Source organism: Thalia democratica, unplaced genomic scaffold, assembly GCF_965202585.1.
Source record: "Thalia democratica unplaced genomic scaffold, ktThaDemo2.hap1.1 HAP1_SCAFFOLD_463, whole genome shotgun sequence".
Lineage (NCBI taxonomy): Eukaryota > Metazoa > Chordata > Thaliacea > Salpida > Salpidae > Thalia > Thalia democratica.
This window is the reverse complement of record NW_028139514.1, coordinates 34555-53899: the sequence shown is the minus strand read 5'-3', so window position 1 is coordinate 53899 and position 19345 is coordinate 34555. Positions and strand designations below refer to the sequence as shown.

Sequence of the window (19345 nt, the reverse complement as noted above, 5' to 3'; positions counted from 1 at the left end):
TGTATAAAAACAATGAGAAAACACTGTAGAGCTACTTTTAATCTTTTTTAGATAAAAATCTTAATAACGATAAAAAACTATCTACATGATAAATTTTCTAATCTATAAAAACAAAACTTCATTACTTAAATGTTAATGTCGTTTAAAATTGTAGCTATTTTGTTCAAAACTCCAGTTTATTTTTTTAAATTGCTAATTTCCAGGTTTTTTTAAAATACAAAGTCAACTTTCAAGTTTATTTGCAACCCTGTAGATATTCTGGCAAATTTTGAAACTTACACTAGATCTTACGGAGTGTATGATAAAGAGCAAAAAAGGACCCACGCATATTTTAAGGGGAGTTGTAAAATTTAAATTATATATTTCAAGACATTTTTAAATTTTCTGTACATTTTATCATTCTTCATTTTTTTGAGAAAATCGAGAAGTGCTTTCATGAAACTTTAGTGAAAACGCGTAAAATGTGTTTTCGTGATGATTGCTAAATGTACGTAAATATTCAGCTAAAAACTTGAAGGTCAAATTTTCAAGGTCCCATATAAATTACATGGGGTTTGTTCCTATAAAAAATATAAGTAGTACGGTAGTGGTAAAAGCTATTTTTCGTGTTGTCTGTTTATGTGATTATGCACAAAAAGTTTCACCAAGATCTACTACATGATTTTTTATGGAAACAGATCACTCTACTGTTCACAGATCGCTAGCACCGATGTAACAGTTTTGCCAGACATTATCAATATTTTTGAGAGGTTATTATATCCTAGAATGTAGGTTGAGTGTTCAGTTTTAACATTTATACAATTCATCACTAATTTGTAAGGTATAAATGACGTAAAAAGTAAATTTAAACCTTATTTTTATTTAAGTAGATTGTTTCAAGTTCATTGTTTTAAGTAGATTGTTATTGATCCCAAATGCCTTACTTTTATTTTATTTCAAAGGCTAAGCAACCCTCAAATTTGTTTATACACTTCCTGAAAAAGATTGAGAGCTATATTTAAGCGCACTTGTGTAAAAATTGACTGATGATATTTTTATAAAACGTTGGACACACAAAGTAAAAGTAGATATACATTAGAAATTCACAATTTAAACAATTTATTGACAACAGAAAAAATTTTATTTTTCTACAACTCAACAGAATTTACTAAAATTTAAACAATAAAAACTTTACTTCAAAATGCACATTTTAGGAATGCTTTAATTTGATATCCATCTCTAACATACATGGTAAAACAATATCGGATAAAAATTAAAAATAGTGACTACTAAAAGTGCTCAACACTATGTGAACTATTTTCAAACCAAGCGAATATTTAACAAATGAAAACGCTGCAAAATAAGATCGACCAATCAGTGAAGACATCAGACCAGATTGAGCCAATCACAGAAGATCACTTGTTGATTGAGCCAATCAGAATCGTTTAAACTTCACCGGCCTCGCCTTCCTCGATGCCTTTGATGTAGAGAACGTTGTTGCATCTGTTTTGAAAAAATATTGAAATATTATTTAAATTTTTATAATTAAAATATTTAAAAAAATATTCATTTAAACCAAATACGTGTACAAATTTGTGAATTTGACATAAACGGTGTAAGAAAAGTGAATCATGTTAAACACTTATTTGTTATATATCAAATACAAGAAAATTTAACGTGCAGAACAGTGTTGCATCTATTTAAAAAATATTCATTTAAACAGATAAAAAATATTTATTTAAATTAAATATAAAAACTGTAAACATGAAATTTGCAAGTTTGTTTAATTACTGTGAAAGATAGAACCTAATAGTATATGGAACATTTAGACTATTAAAATATTTACAATTTTTAAAATTTAAAACTTTCATGAAACTGTTGCATTTATAACGTTGAAAATAAAATTATTGAGTGGTAATAACTGAGATTTTTTTAAATAAACAACAAAACTTGAGATAAATTTCAAAGAATGAACAAGTAGCAAAAATTGTTGTTGTAAACAAAAAGAGAAAAAACACACATTTAAAACTTTCAAAACATGATATTTTCTATTTAAACTACCCTTAGTAAAGATTACATAAGACTTGTTAGCTTTCATGTATAAAATATTTAATAAAAGCGTATATTAAAAGGCTCATATTTTGTTTAAATTGTATATGTTTAAACCTTAGAAAACTTTATTAAGTTTTTTAATTGATAACAATTAAAACTTTGCTTGTATATAACTTTTGAGCTAAAATTTAAGGCATAAAGCAAACAACAAATTTATTTCCATATGAATACTGTGTAAATATTAAATATTTTTTTTATTTTAGATTTAAATATGTATCAAATAATTATGTTGAATATGTCATAGAAGAAATTCTGAACTATAGAAAAACAACGATGATTTATCAAAAGCAATGAATATTTTTAAATGTTATAAAATATTATTAATAAAAACTATCTTAAAATAGCTTTGTTATAAACTTAAAAACTAAGCCTAGAATATAATAATAGACAAATTCAGTTTTAAGATATTTCATCAGATATTGTAATTGGAAAACTATTTGCAAGGTGTTATATTAATTCTTAGTACTCCATAAAAAAATAAAGCTTGAATAAAAAACAAGTTTATAAGATTAAGGCCATATGAGGACCACCTTGTTTCTACAAGTTGGTCTTTTTTTGTTAAGTCATAGATGAGCTACCAGAAACTTTCTATTACTTAATAAAATTTAAAATATTTTTTAAGATATGAGTTGTTGAGTTCGATAGGTTGTTAAAAGAAATCCAAAACTATAAAGTGAAAACCCCACAATAATCAATATTTTACTTCAGTTTTTTTTTCTTCAAAATTTAACAGTTAAGTAAGAATTTTTTTTAATTAAAAAAAAAGATTTTCGATTAATTACTTTTTTTTATTTTCAATATATTTTTCCGTTAAAAAACTAATATTTTTTAAACTATTTAAGGAATGTTTCATAAAAAATTTTGCTCTCTGATTCAAAAAAGTATGTAGATTTTAAAAAAAATTTAAAACTTTTGTGACCAGTATGTCTGTAACAAAAACTATTTACAAAAATGACTATTTATCAAAAATTAGTTTAAGTTTTTTATATATTATAAAAACTAACTTATATTGATAAGATAATTGTACTGTAATTGATAAGATATTGATATTTTTAAAAAGAACATACAACCCCCGATGCAGTTTAATTACTTTTAATTGGTGTAATCACAATAAAACCAACTGTATTTTAACCATTATACTTAGCTTTAATTGAAAAATAAAAACCCTTTTTTTTTTAATTACATTTATTCTCAACATTTTTTCCATTTTAATGACACAACTTGATAATAATATTTAAATTATATCTCAAATATATAAAAAACTAATAACCTGATGAGAATTTCACCGAGGTTACCAGCTTTGTTTCCTTCAACAAACTCTTCGGTGTTTGCGAGTTGCATATTCATGTAACCGTCAACACTCACCAAATATCCTGATATAAAAAATACAAGTTAAAATTATACACACTATATTATATTGTAGTTGCATGTTCATGTAACAGTCAACGCTCACCAAATATCCTGATATAAAAAATACAAGTTAAAATTATGCACACTATATTATATTGTAGTTGCATGTTCATGTAACAGTCAACACTCACCAAATATCCTGATATAAAAAATACAAGTTAAAATTATGCACACTATATTATATTGTAGTTGCATGTTCATGTAACAGTCAACGCTCACCAAGTATCCTGGTATAAAAAATATGAGTTAAAAAATAAACACACTATATTATATTGTAGTTGCATTTTCATGTAACAGTCAACGCTCACCAAATATCCTGATATAAAAAATACAAGTTAAAAATATACACACTATATTATATTGTAGTTGCATGTTCATGTAACAGTCATTGCTCACCAAATATCCTAAAATATGATAAAAGTTAAAAACTTACACATTATATTGTAGTTGCATATCCACCAAACATCGTACAATGTGAAAAACTAAAAACACCAACACTTTATAGCATTGTGAGTAAATAGTGTTTATTTCAAAAACATATCAATTAACATCAAATACATATTCATTGTTGTTCACAAAGTATCTTGAGTTGATATATAATGTAAGTAAAATTTATTTTTAAATACATGTTTTCTATCAATTGTTAAAATATACTAAATAAACTACTGTTAATAATACTAGCTATTGTGCATTAAGTATAAATTATGAGTGTTTATCAACACTTTAAGTTTTAGTATAGAAATTTAGAATGACCATTGACATATTCTTCAAAAAGTCAACCTAGTATTTTCTAAATCTCTGTTTAGATTTCCAATATTTTAGGAATAAAAACTCGGTGAATAAATATATGGTCATGAAGACTTTCAAATGTTAACTAAAAACTCAATAATAATTAATTCAAACTATTATTTTAAACAAGCTTATTTGTATACACATGCTCTTGGAGAGTTTTAAAAAATTCTAATTTATTAAAAAATTATTGAAAAGTATGTCTACAAACCACATAATTTCTGAATTAGTGCAGTATACTACAGATACTTTTTTTGTAGCAAAAAGCAAGCCTGAGTTTCATCAAACTTAATGTAACATGAAATAAATAAACATTCTGTATAAAAAGTAACATTTTTTTAGTAAAGTAAAATACATATTTATTACATTGAAAAAAAACTAGTAGGCCACTTGTTTTTTAAGTTATCAAGTAATTAGTAACTAAAAGTCATGTTCCACATTATGTTTTAGTTATAACAGGGTTGCCACTCTTTGAGCCAAAAAATCTTCCCTGAGTGACCAAAAATTTCCCTGAGTAACCTTAAATTTCCCTGAGTTTCCCTGAGTATTTTTCAAATCTTAAAAAAAAAAAATTTTCTTCTAACACAAATTATTAATACCTCATTCTCATTTTTCTTCTTTAACAATAAAAGGAAGGTTGTATATGTATGCTTCTGCATTTAAATTTATGAAAAAAACTGTTTTCAAAAACTCAATCTTAAAAGGTTTAAACCAATTAAAAATTAAAAACTAAACTTTTGCACAACTTTGTGTAAACTTGTTAGTTATGGGCATAGGGGGGGGGGTAAACACCCTTTTTTGGTTTTTGATCTTATTTTATATAGTTTTTACTAAGCTACAAGATGGTTTTTACAGATTTAAAATATTCAAAATAATTTTTGAGATATAGCCGGTCAAAGTCGGAGGCAACAATAGGTTCCTTATGGGAGGCGCAAACTAAAACAGCAAATAACTAGAAATTACTAAAAATCTATCTTCTTCTAGGTTTTTTGAGATAACTACCTCAAATTTTAGGAAATGTTCCTTAATATATTTAGAAATTTCTGTCGGAACAGAATCTTAAAGAAATAAAAATTTTATAACAAAAAAAAAAAAAAAACTGTTTTTTTTGTTTATTTTTTATATAAAATTTTTATTTTTCATTTTTTTTAAATTCTGTTCCGACAAAATTTTCTAAATATATTTAGGAACATTTCCTGAAAATTTGAGGTAGTTATCTCAAAAAACGTAAGAGAAGATAGATTTTTAGTGAAATAGTCTAATTTTGCCGTTTAAGTTTGCGTCTCCTATAAGGAACCTTATGTTGGCTCCGACTTTGACCGGCTATATCTCAAAAACTATTTTGAAATTTTTAAATCTGTAAAAAGCATTTTTTAGCTTAGCAAAAACTATATAAAATAAGATCAAAAACCAAAAATGGGTGTTTACCCCCTATGCCCTTAACTTTCTACATAAAAGAATAAAGTTTAATTTGTTTGACATTTTAATTGACAAAATTTAATTATACTATAATAATAATTTCACATGAAAAACTTACTTAAATGCATACATAATAACTTCATTATGACTTGTATGTCTTTCCTAGCAACTGTTCTGAATGCAGTAAATAAAACTTAAAAGCTTAACATTATTGTAAAAAAGTTAACAACAACTTTCATTTCTCTAAACTGTTTGATTTTACTTAAGTAAATATAAATTTAAAACTTAAAAAAACTACAATGTTAATACAAAGAATATTGAAGAACTAGCCGCAAGGCTAAAAAAATTCTAAATAACCACTTAAATAATAAAAATTACTACTTTTGAACAAAATATTGAAACTGGATTAACTAAACCTCATTCTAGATTTAGAAAAAAATTTCCCTGAGATTTTCAAAAACTTCCCTGAAATTTAGAGAAAAAATCAAAACTTCCCTGAGTTTCCCTGAGATTTTCTACAGTTTGAAAATTCCCTGAGATTCCCAGAGTTCCCTGAGTGTGTGGCAACCCTGTTTTAATAATAACTAAGAAAATAAATGGGTTACAACAAAAATTTGATGTCTTACACAACTTTTATAAAAAACCTATAGTAATTAAGCAATAAAATAAATGAAAATGCCACATTTTCTAATGGTATTTGTCGTTTTTATTTTATTTATAAAATTAATGTACTAATTTAGCAAATTAATGTTACATGTTTTAAATAAATTTTAAAAGGATAATGCAAAATTTGTACAAAATAATTAAATTCAAACATAAAATTCTTATTTAACAAATATCTAACATACAAGAGAACAAAAAGACTATTGAAATTAGATTGACCAATAGTAAAATGTTCAACTTTATTTATTATTCAAGTAAGTTTTGTGCTTAGTAACAATTACTTCCATAAGATATAACAGTGAATCATAACCTGATATAAAAAACTTATATTTTCTTTATAAAAGATTACAATTTGATAATTTACAATGATTATTAAAATAAAGATGCAAACCAAATGGAAACTTTTACTTGATAAAGTATTAATTTTCAGTGTATAAAAGAATGTTAAATACTTATTATTCAATGTTAAAACTATTAAATAAAATAAATAATAATGATAAAATAAATTAAATTAAAATGTTAATTCTTTAGGTATATTTTCATTATTAGTTTTAAATTTCTAAAAATATTTGTAAATACTGTTTTGTGTTGTAGAATACTCAGTTATTAAGTTAATTCAGAAATATCTTAAACTTGAGTTTCTTTATACATACATAAATTATTTTTAATCAAAAAGAATATTCAGCGTTTTTCAAAAGAAAAAAAACAAAGTTCAAGAATATTGGGGCCACAATTTTAGCTGAATTATGCAATGGTTCAAGTAAAACTAAAAATGTTTAACAATGTCACATATTTTAATTCAGTAAACTATTTTACCTCTGTATACCATTTCTTAAAAACTAGTTAGCCTTAAGTTAGGAGCTATCATTCTGTACAACAAGTTGGTAATATTGTAGTATTTAGTTACTTCAGTCTACTTAGAAGACATATACGTTAACTTCAAACAAATTTTTATCTTAACACATTTAAACAAACCTCTATACTCCATACCCCCTTCAATTTAACCATGACTGGCTTAATTAAAACTATCAATTTTATCAAGGCCATAGGGGCGGAGGGGTAAAACACTTTTTTTTCACAAAAATTAACTTTGGCTTTTATATGAAAGCTTTAAATACAAACTACATGCCAGTTTTTTGAGAATTCAAAAATATCATATAACTTATGAGGTATTTATTTCTTGTAAAAAGTTTCCGATACAAACATATAGACTGCAAATTTTTGGGGGTCAATTTTCTCAAAAATTTTAAAATTCACTAAAATTCTATCTCCTCCTTCATTTTTCAAGCAATCTTCTTGGAATTTTCAGAAAATGTTTCCTATGTTAAAAGGAAAAAAATGTTACTTATGAATTTTAATTACTTATAAAAATAAAATTTTATCTCAAAAGTTAAAAAAAAAAATTTTTTCTTAAATAAAATAATTCTACAATTTTTTTTTTAATTCCAAAGTAACGTTGTTTTGTTATTGTATAGAGACTAGACTGTGAAAGTTTGAAGATTGCTTGAAAAATGTAGGAGATAGATTCTAAATAAAATATTCTTTTTTTGCTGTTTTAGTTTTCCCTTCCCATAGGGAACCTATTATGCGGCCCAACTTTGACTGTTCATATCTCAAAACATAATTAGATTTTTTTAAACAATAAAAAGTATCTTGAAGCTTAGAAAACACTCTATAAAATAAGATCAACTTGTAAAAAACATGGCTACCCCCCTATGGCCTTAATAATATTTATAAATAAAAATCTCTATTCTCCATACCCCACTTCAGATCCACAATGACTGGCTTTCCAATGAGCAAAATAAAATATACTACACAACTAAACTTTACATTTAATTACATTATTTTTATGTAAACGTACCTCTATACTCCATACCCCATTTCAGCTTGACCATGACTGGCTTACCAGTGAGCTGGTTCAAAAACGGCTTTGGGTTCATTGGCATAGAAGACATGGTGACTATTTAATAGTACTTTCTGTAAAAATAATGTCTACAGCTTTGACATCTTCTCTTGGTAGCGAATCATAGATTACAAAACTGTTTGAACTAGGCTAAAAAATAATCTTCAGAGTTTTTTTTCCATGTTGTAAGATATCAGTTTTGCTGCCATAATCAATAAAAGCAAAGTTTTTTTCAAAGCCATTCATAAATGTTTTGGTAAGTGTATATTAGCATTTACTCACTACGCACAATATGGATTTTTTTCTACCTGCTTCAAATTTAAAGCTGAACAAGTTGGTATATCAGCGACTACAAAAACTCTATAGTTGCCAAAACGTATTAAAATAAGTAATAACTAAAATGAGTTACAAACTTTTAAATGTAATGCTACAAGCTGATGAGAAAAGGTTTTAAAATACACATAATTCATCTTGAACAAATTATTAAACATTTTAAGTAAACCAAAAGCAATTTTGTAAAATTTAGAGGTAAATACTTGTTTTATATACTTTTTAAATGTTTTCAAATGTATTTTACATGAGCACAATGAATTACTGTAGCTTAAATATTAAACAGTACGTTCAAACAAATATCGATAATGTAGTAAAAAAGGAAGAAATTAAGAAAAACTTTAAAAAGTTTTAGATACAAAGTTAAAAAAAGTTTGTACGAAAAAAGTATTTAAGCTTTAACTTTATCTTAATTAAAAAACACATAATTTAAGAAATTCTTAAGTGATAAACATTTTAAATAAATTAAAAACAGTTTTGTAAAATTTACATTTCAATACTTGTTTTGTAAAATTTTTAAATGTTGTCAAATGTAGTTTATATGAGCATAATGAATTTTTCAACTTCAATTTTAACTAAATAGTGTTTAACTAAGTATCATTTCTACAGTTAAAAAAGTAAAACTTTAAAAAAAAAACTATAAAAAGAATCAATAAAAGAATCATCAAATAAAAATAAGATTTAAACAATTTAAACAAGTAAATTTATCTTTTACAAAGTAAAAAAAAGTAATGTTTAACACTGCGTAAAATAAAAAATACTTTATGCTGTAAAAAGTAAAAAATTGCTCTGCTATGCTTACATAGTGTTTCAATTTGTAGTTTTTAATGAATTCTGGAAAATCTTACATTTTAATGTGACATCACAACAAGAAAGCTTTTTGGAAAATGCTTTTCTGCCTGGGCAAACTCATTTGTAAAAAGTAGTTGTAGGAGAAGGAGCTCTAGGTTCTGGACTTTAATTTTTCTTTTTTTCATTGTGCAGTTTGAGTACACTAAACAAAGTACTGCATCTATCAATTGTCAATGTTGCTTTAGACAAATCTTGTTATTGATGATTATTTTTATTGTTGTCTAATCTTCTAAAACATTAATTTCTTTATATTATCTGAGAAAGTTTAAGAAATCACTTGATCTATAAAATATTTTGAAAAGTACTTTTTCAATGAATATTCTTTTCAGAAAAGCACTTGTAGTAGTAACATGTGTTTTTTTCTTTTTTTATTCTGTTTAAGTAAGCTTTGTAAAATACTTGGCAAACTCTATTTGATTGACAATATTCTTGAAGACAAAATTAGTTCTTGATAGTTTTTGCTCATTTAATCTTTTAAAACTCTTACATTTCTACATTGTTTTAGTGAGTTAAAAAAAGCATTTGACATAGTTTGGGAATCAACAGTCTTGAAGTTTATGTTGATAACTAATATTCATTTTCTCATGCAAAACCTATGAAAAAATTCTTTATTTGATCTTGTAATTCATCATAGAATGAATATATCTTTATTCATAAAAACAGGCTCACAAATATGACATTTCAGACAACATCAGTACATGATGCCAGAAAAAAAACTCTTCAAGAAGCTTTAAAAACTTGCATCTCAGTCTTTGAAACACCATTGTAAAGTGAACTGAGTAAAAGAATGCTTTGAAAAATCTTTTTAACCTCTGTAAGAACATATGAGGTTGTCTCAAAGCCTTTATCTTTTTAAGTTGTATCTATTCCTATAGGTTGAGTTTAGAAAATGGATCAAACATTTATGGATTCTGTTTGGATGATGAGTACCTACTACAGCAGCTGTTGAGGTTAGTTTGTTTAATAGTTAATAGGATAGTTTGAATTTGTGCAAAACTTAACTGCCAGGGTTACCAGTCAGACTAGTTGGATATAAGAAAATTAAGTATTTTTGGATATTTTTAATAAATCATGATTCTTAAGATTTTATATTTTCTACTCATAATTGTTGAGCCCTTTTGTAACTGTAAAAGTTTTGAATACTTGAACAACATTAAGCTTTAGATATTAATTGATTTTTGCACAAATTCAGACTAGCATTTTTTATTAATAGAGCTGTGACCTTGGTTTATACCATTAACATATATTTGTCTTGTTGGGCTTCATTCTGCTAAGATTTTTAAGCTACCTTAAATAAGACTCAAACATAAATAAAATCAATAAAAACATTGTGGTAAATTTTATAAGCTTGTGCAAAAAAGCATTGTATTCTTGAATGAAGCCCAAACAGACAGCAAGCTAAGTGTAGAAGTTTATATATAATAAAGTTGAATAAATTGTATTAATGTAGTTTAAATGTTATTAGATTAATGATATATTTTGTAAGAAGTACTTCTTTAAGTGTGCATGAAAGATAAGTAGCATTTTGAAAACAAAATTGTAGTACTTCCGTATTAGTTTCAAAAGCTAATTAGATTTTTTACAAATTAATATAATTAAACCATATCAGGATTAGGTTTTTTAGTAAACAAAATAAAAAAATGTTACAAATTTTAAGTTAGCATTCATACATTTATAAAGCAGTTAACAGCAAGCAAAGTTTAAAGGTTGTTAGTGCATATGTGTATGAGGTTTATTTTTACTTTTGTTTTGAGATTTTCTGTTCTTCTAATACTTACTTCTTTCTAATCTTTTATCTATCAACAATTTCTTTTGTTCATATGAATGCACTAACAAGCTTTTTTCAATAACTTGCTGTACTGTTTTCTGTGTATGTGTCAATGATAGATCGTTTCTTTAAAGATAAGAAGGTTTAATGCTAATGGAACAACACTAAATATAGTTAACAACTCAATGTACTTTTGTTAAGACAAAATTTTGGGAATAGTATAAACTTTTTTTATATATCAGGTTAATACAGACATAAAGGTTTTAAATGATGAGTGTTTAAGATGCAATATTGACAAATTTTGAAATGATTAACAGGAAAATCAGTCACATAGAGTAGTATGGTTTAATTGTTTTAGTTTGTAACAATGTATTGATAAATTGAAAACAGCAAACACCTTTAGTTTATATGAACACTTATTAAGCTGTCTGAATTCAACTATTAATGCAGTCTAATTTTAAGTCTATTAGTAAAATATAAAGTTAATAAAAATACACCAGTCAGTAATGATAGTAACAGTTAATGAAAAGCATATGTTTTTAATAGATTGATTATTAATAAGTAAAGTTACATGAAAAGTAAAATGATATCTTGTAGTAGGAACAGTATAAAATTGAATTTAAATAAAGCTATAAACACTGTGTGACAATTTAAATATAATCATGACAAAAATATATAAATCAAACAATTTTAACATTTCAAGTGTTGATTAACTTTTGAATAATTTAAGTTTATACTGTTTTGAAAAGGTTACTTATTAAGATCAATTTACATAAGCAAGTTAAGTGACTATTGTTTGAATATACATAGAAAGCAATTCAATCATATAAATAGATTTGACAATGTACATATTTAGACTCATATTAAACTTTCTATTTTTATTTGGTACATTTTCTGTCATTAAAAAGTACATTTACCTACTGATGAACTGTTTTCTATGTATTTGTAAAACATTAGGTAATAAACTAGGGTGGTGTAATGTCTGAAACTATATTTCATTTAATTTAGGATTTAAATCATAACTTAAAAATGTAATTTTATCAAAAATCTACAAGGTGCGCATTCTAAGAAGTACGCACCCGCATAAGGTACGCACTAAATTTTAACAGCACATTTTCTGTTGCAACTAAAGGTATTATTTAAGAAGTACGCACCCGCATAAGGTACGCACTATATTTTAACAGCAAATTTTCTGTTGCAACTAAAGGCATTATTTAAGAAGTACGCACCCGCGTAAGGTACGCACTGAATTTTTACGGACCCGCCACCCATTTTTCCATAAATGGGGAATCCCCAAAACCGAAAATTGTTGGGGAATTTTTAATGAAGATTAATTAAAATTATTTTTTCTAAGGCATTTCGCCGGCTCCGCCGGCGAAAAAATTTTCACTTTTTCCTTCTTCCTTTTTCTTCACGGCCTTTTTTCTTGAAGGCCACCTTTTTCTGTCAAATGGACCGTGAGTAGCGTAACTGCCAAACAAGTATATGTTTTTATATTTGTACGGTCTTTATCTGTTATCTTTTACCAACCTTGAGCTTATATGATCTAATTTATCAGTGTATAACCATTAAAGGCCTGACGGTAATATCAGTTATAGTTTTTCAATTATGACTGAGTGGTTTTATATTGATGAGTTTGATTAGTAAGTGTTAAGGTAGCGGACAAGAATTAAAAAAAAACAAAGGGCTACGGCCAGTCGATGACACGGTGCTTCGCACCTGTCATCTCCCGGCCTGCCCTTAGTTTTTTTTTAATTCTTGTCCTTTAGGCCCGGTTACTCTGCTGGTCGGCACCTTTTTGAGTTATGACTTTGATGTACGAGATAATGTGCTAGTACTTCTAAGTCGCAACTAAACTTTATTTTCGTTAGAAGTTTTAGATATAACATACTAATTTTAGTATTTAAGTTGTATGAAAGACAACAAATATAACTTACTCATGGGCCACTTGTTTTAAATACTTCTACAAAATACTTACGTCTTAGTTTGTCCACATAGTTTTAAGGAATTTTAATAATTTACTTTTCTTTTTTTGCTTTTTCCCACATTAAATCCTTGAATTTTTTTTTTTTTTTTATATACCATATTGTTGCGTCCTAATCCACTATTCTCCTTTTTTTTCTTTAATTTTTTAGGTTTTTGCAATTTTTTTAAAATACATGCAAGCTATATTTATAAACTATCTTTCAAAGCAAATAACTTCTTGTACTTCACACTTCTTGTAGTTGATCAACCTTTGTGTATATTCTTCTTTCTAAAGTATTAGTCCGTTCACACAACTTGCACAACCCGTTTAAAGTAGGTAAAAGCCTTAAACTTAAGCTACATCCTATTGGTAAAAATACTTATTTAGTTTTACAATAAAGTTAGTTTCAAGATTAAGCTTGCTTTCCGACTGAAGTATTGTCTAATTTGTTGAATAGATTGCTCTTACTAATGAACTATACAAACACAGTTGTGCTAGCATCTATGATACATTACAATATACATACACAAGGTGAACTTAAATTATAATCTGCTAAGCTAAGATTTTATAGTTTATACTTAACTGGTTTACTTATTTCTACAACTATTCTAAATTTAAAATTAGTGCGTAAAAGGTAAAATATGGTCATGTTACCGTGGTTTAATTACATTTCATTTTTTTGCTTGTAAAATTTGACTTGAAGTCATTTTCATTAGACAAGTATTGGTTTAGAAGTGGACAAAATTGTTTTACCCAAAAGTTTGTCCTTAAAGTAGAAAATATTATCTTTTACTGTTATTAAATCAAGCATATTTTAAGTGATTTTTTGTTAGCTAACAAAAAATTTATCTAACTTATAACTTATTTTATCTTTCTCTCTAAAAAATTTGAATATTGTCAAATGTACGGTATTTCAGTCAATTTTAACCATCATCCCATATCAAAGCATATATATTTCTAAACAATTAATCTATTTTTAAATATAGTTTTCTTATAATATAAATTTTTTAAATATTTTTTAGCCTTCAATCGACCGGTAGCATGGTTTACAAAGTCAAAACGTTAAGTAAAATCGTGTATTTCTTATATTTTATAGCTAGTATTGTTTTTTTACTCTTTTGTTTATATATCACGCAGTTATATATTTTGTTTATATTTCATTTAAATTTATTTACGCTTAAGATTTTCAACAGTTTGTTTTCTATGATATTTGTTGAACTAGTCGAGTTTGATCATATTTTAACGTTTAAGGCTATGTATTTGTATTTTAGAAAATCATGACTTTATTTGATTGATTGTATTCTCTGATTTAGTGCTCTAGTTCAGTTAAAATAAAAATATAAATTTTACTTGAAACTTATTAGTAGTATTATTCTGATAAAGATATCCATGCATAATAATTATCATATACTACAAAGTAAGCTGTGTTTTCAAAACTACCTTTTTCAGTAATTAACTATGTAACATTCTACTCATTGCTGGTTACGAACGATTGTACCAAGCTTATTATTATTTAAACTTAACATTATAGCTTATTGTTAATTGTACATTAATTAAATAACTGAGTTTTTAGCATCTGTGTATACCAGGGTTTCCCAAAGTGGGCGATATCGCCTCCCTGGGGGCGATTTTAGTCAGTCGGGGGGCGATAATTTGTAAGGGGGCGATTTTAAAATTTTGGGCTGTCATAAAATTTCTACTTTATATCTTGACATTTTACTAGTTTTAGCTTGCTATTTAAATATTTGACCCTGAGGTTAAATTTAAACATAATAAACTTTTTCTTTTTTTTTAAGTGAGATAATCAATCAGTCGGTCAAACTTCCTCAAACTAAATCAGAAATAATGTTTTAATATTTATTTTATTATGTGTAAAATTCACTGTTCATTCTTTTATAGTTTTTTAATCTCTGGAATAGTAATTTTAGAATATTCCTTTTTATAAAAGAATTTAAGTATTTTTTGCGGCTTAAACAAGTTACTTAGTATTAACTTCTAAATGTCCGAATTTCGTTATATGAGAGATTATTATAATGCCTGGTTTCAGTTAAGTTTTCAGATGGGTCACTTACGCTTCAGATCCAGTCAAATTTCGAACTGCTAAGTAACTTGAAAACTACTTGTGCAAAATAGATAAACTTAATTTTTTGACAATTGATATTTTGAAATACGCTTTCAATTTGATTTTCAGTTCACAATATTTTTTCCTAGATCACAATAATACTAAATCATTTTATAACAATTTTGTTTGAGTTTTTTAATATTCTTATATGTTATTTTTTTAAATTAGGCAGCCCGCAATTACATTTTTTTAACGAGTTGAAACTAAAAAAGATTTTTTAGTAAATATGAACTGCTGACTACAAAAGTTGTCCACCACTAATGACCTAAAAGTTTCATTAGTTTCACAACAAATCATATTTAAACAAGATTGATTACAGATTACATCTTTAATAATTAAGTATTTTAATACACTTTACTTGGCTTATAAAAAAATAACTGTAAAATATTTTCTCAAGCCCTGTAAACTACTTTGAACACAGCCCAAAAGTGCGTTCTTTAGAAGTACCACACTAAATTACATTTCGAACACAACTTTTTTGGCTAAAACGTTTCTACTCAAGAGAAAAACTTCTTTGTAAAATCGTGGGGGGCGATTTTTTTTTAAATTTCTGAAAAGGGGGCGATTAAGTAAATGAGTTTGGAAAACCCTGGTGTATACCCTTCTTTCTAAAATATGAGTCCTTGAACGCTTAATGCTTTCATTTTTCTTTTGTGTCGTTTTGTTTTATTCTTTAGTTTTAATCTGTTGAGTTGCCTTGTTTGATAGGCTGCAAAATTTTGTTTTAAAATCTCATTTTAAGTTTTATGTTTATGCTTTTACTTTTTCGACTAAATTAAACATTTGATTATTATATTACTCAATTTTGTTTTCTGAATAAGCTTCGTGGCAATTATTTACGTTTACAAACATTTTGTTTCTTTACACGTTTGGATTTTCAATTCAATAAGAAAAATTCTTGATTGATTAAACTTTAACTATCTCTACTTATGTTAATGTTACAGAGTCCACCTTCCTATGATTATAAAACTTAAGTAAGATACATCGCATTCTTATTAACCCAGTATACTTATTTTAGTAAGTACTATTTAAGCCAGAGTATTTTTTTTCGCTGTAGTTGACATCAAGTTTAATACATATTATGAAACTTTAATTGTCTTTAAATAAAAAATGAGCTAAAATTATCCGGATAGTTAAATTATTCTTCTTCATAGTAATTTGTACTCATACAATTTGGCACTGTTTAAAATAAGTATTGTTTTCTCATATGATTTTGTTAATTTTTATTGAATTAATTCTGATCATTATTATAAAGTCTTATTTAGTATAAACTTTTTATTGTCTTCTACTAATAAAGTTTTATATTTATATACATAGTAAGTTTTAAATAATATTTCTGAGATTTTAACATTTTATTGGCAAAATAAAGAATTTTTCATGATATTTAACATTACCAACACTTATATGTATAAAAAATAGTAGACAATAAGTTATTTTAAATTTGCTTTCAAATATACATCCCACTTACAGGCTTTATGAGTTTTAAGTTATTGTTTAGAAGTTAGAGTTATTTTTCATCTCGAATTTATGTTGTGCCATTTAAGCCAAATTTTCGGTCTACAAGGTTGCGTATACCATACACAATGATTGCTAATGTCTTGTCTAAGCACGAACTTGCTATTAAGTAATTAGAAAAAAAATAAATCTTCCTAGTTTGTATGTTTTAAAGCGCATCTATTTAATATAAGTATTTTCTTTGTTAGCCATAACACTGTTCATATTTCAAATAACAAGGCATTTTACCTATGTAAAATTAATAATACAGGTATGCTTGGGCCTTATGTTGTATACGTAAAAGTGTGTGATATTTGACTCTCAGTTATTGTATTACTGATAATAAACACTTAAGATATTAATCTTTAAATTTAGATTATCAGTTTGGTTTTAATTGTCTAATTAAACACTCAATAAATAGCTAATTATCACTAGTTCACTATTAACTTATTTTTCTACATTAACTTTGTTTATTTCATACTAATCTTTTTAACAGATCAATATTTCTTAAAAAAACAATTAAGTATCCATTTAGTTTTGATCAATACCTAAAATAAATTTACATTAAAAATACTTTCAATTCTTAATAATTGATATTTAGTTATCATCATGTTGCGCTGTTTCATATGGTTATTTCTAATTTTATGTCTTAAACAATAAACGGTCTGTTACAAACAAAATCGATTAAAATATAATGAGTCTGAACCAAATACTGGCAAAGTTATAAAACTACGCCAATCAAGTAACGATTTCGAGGTCGTATTATTTTTTCAACTTGTTTAGCTTTTTTAAGTGCCATTTAAAAATTATAAGATTGCATAAATAATGGTCTTATTTTCTGTCAACTAGTTAGCAAATTTCCTTAGTTTAACATATTTTAAAGCTCGTCTACTTGGTTTAAACATTTTTGAACATTTATTTTATACTGTTCCTTTTTTGAAATCTATATATAAAGAAAGGTTAGAAAACTGTGAAGTGGATTTATTTAGCCTCATATTCTTTAATTTTAATTTATTTATTGGTCAATCGAAGTCTTACCGACAAAAAAAAGACCATGTTTTAGTTAATGTTTCCTTGTTATTGCTGTAGAATTACTTAAGTTTGTTTAAACATTTTTATGGTTTTATCTACTTGAATTTATTTATGGTTTAATTTATTCTAAAGGTTGTTTATTAGTCAATTTCGCTGCTTTACTTTTTATTTGTTTTTCCCTAATTTAATTCTACTTCGATAAATTTTGGTTTAAAAGTGATTTTTAGATTGAACAGTATGTTTTACTCATGATTTAGATATATTTTTAGTTAGACACCTCATTGATTTGTTGTTGTTACTGTAAAATAAATTAAAGGTTTATTAAAAAACTTTTCCACGGGTTCTCTTTAGTTAATAATGTTTGTAAATAAGTTTAGTTATTTCAAATGCAAGTAATTAAGCATGTTGTTTTAAGCGCAAACAATTTCAACTTAACTACCAATTAAGTTTCAATATCTCATAACAAACGTCTTAGTTTGTCCACATAAAGTTGTACGCATTGTTATAGTAACGAAATGTCTTTGTTTGTCCATTTAATTTAGGTATTTTATTTGAAATTTACTTAGTCTAAATACCCACTAATATTACGTCATCTTCTAGTCTCATTTAGTATGATAACTTTCTATTAGTTTTAGTAACATATCGTTTAAAGTGTCTAGATGTATGGGTAAAGAGCTTCTAGCTTTTTCTTAGTTTTTGCATTGTTGTTCGTAATTTGTCACACTAATTTATGTTTTTTTTTGTTTGGTTGGTTTGATTTTGGATGCATTGCTCAATAAGATAAATAATGTGGAAAGGGTAATTTTGTTTTTAACTAAACGTTACATCTCTAGAAATCTATGCATGTGTTTATATTTAATTTAAGTGAAGCAGATGTTTACGAATATTATTTTCCTTTTATTTTATTTCATAATGTAACTCATTCAACAAACTATCCTACTTTGAATTACCTTATCTAATTAGACAATTTACTCTGCATCTACTAATACCATTTCAGTTTTTTGGTGCTTTAAAGTAGACAAAAGTCATACAAGCATTTTGTTTCTGAACTGTACATAATATTGATTAAATAAAGGTAGTTATATATTTTGTTAATGTTTTATGTAAAGAGGTATAGTTATGCAATTTTTGTTAACTATGTTATGTAAAGACGTTAGAAAATCAGTTATTGTGTTAAGCTCTATCAGTTTTTGTTTATTCTTTTCAGTGGCTACTCATTCCAAAAATATCTTTGTTTAATTCAATAGCTATTGAGCTTATATTTTCTTGAGTTTTTGGGTCTTTTCTAAAAGGTAGTTGTAGTAGTATTAATTTCGTAAGTAAATCGTGTATTCTGTCCTAAATTTCAAGTACATAAGCAATGTCGTTAAGGTACACAGTTTAGGATTCTAAAATTTTTATTTGAAGTTGAGCATACGAAAGCATGATCTTTATACTTATAACCAAATAAAGTACATTTGTTTATTGAAAATACACAGAAACTGTACCAGATATCAAAAAATTCTT

General features: G+C 25.9%; 1 protein-coding gene across 1 annotated transcript; it reads right to left on the bottom strand.

Moving 5' to 3' along the window:
• Positions 1-1201: 1201 nt before the first annotated feature.
• On the bottom strand, positions 1202-8482 carry LOC145846480 (small nuclear ribonucleoprotein F-like). The gene is made up of 3 exons (XM_082953237.1): positions 8234-8482; positions 3362-3464; positions 1202-1482 (listed from the first exon to the last, which is right to left on the bottom strand). The coding sequence occupies exons 1-3, from the start codon at positions 8325-8327 to the stop codon at positions 1425-1427; spliced, it is 255 nt and encodes an 84-aa protein (XP_082809363.1). The 5' UTR covers positions 8328-8482; the 3' UTR covers positions 1202-1424.
• Positions 8483-19345: the final 10863 nt, after the last annotated feature.

What these genes read in the sequence shown, in the direction of transcription:
- LOC145846480 (XM_082953237.1), bottom strand. Translation starts at nt 8,327, where the DNA reads ATGTCTTCTATGCCAATGAACCCAAAGCCGTTTTTGAACCAGCTCACT. An exon ending in ATGGGGTATGGAGTATAGAG is followed by an intron (nt 3,465 to 8,233) that starts GTACGTTTACAT and finishes TTTTTATATCAG; the next exon opens with GATATTTGGTGAGTGTTGAC. An exon ending in CTCGGTGAAATTCTCATCAG is followed by an intron (nt 1,483 to 3,361) that starts GTTATTAGTTTT and finishes TTTTCAAAACAG; the next exon opens with ATGCAACAACGTTCTCTACA.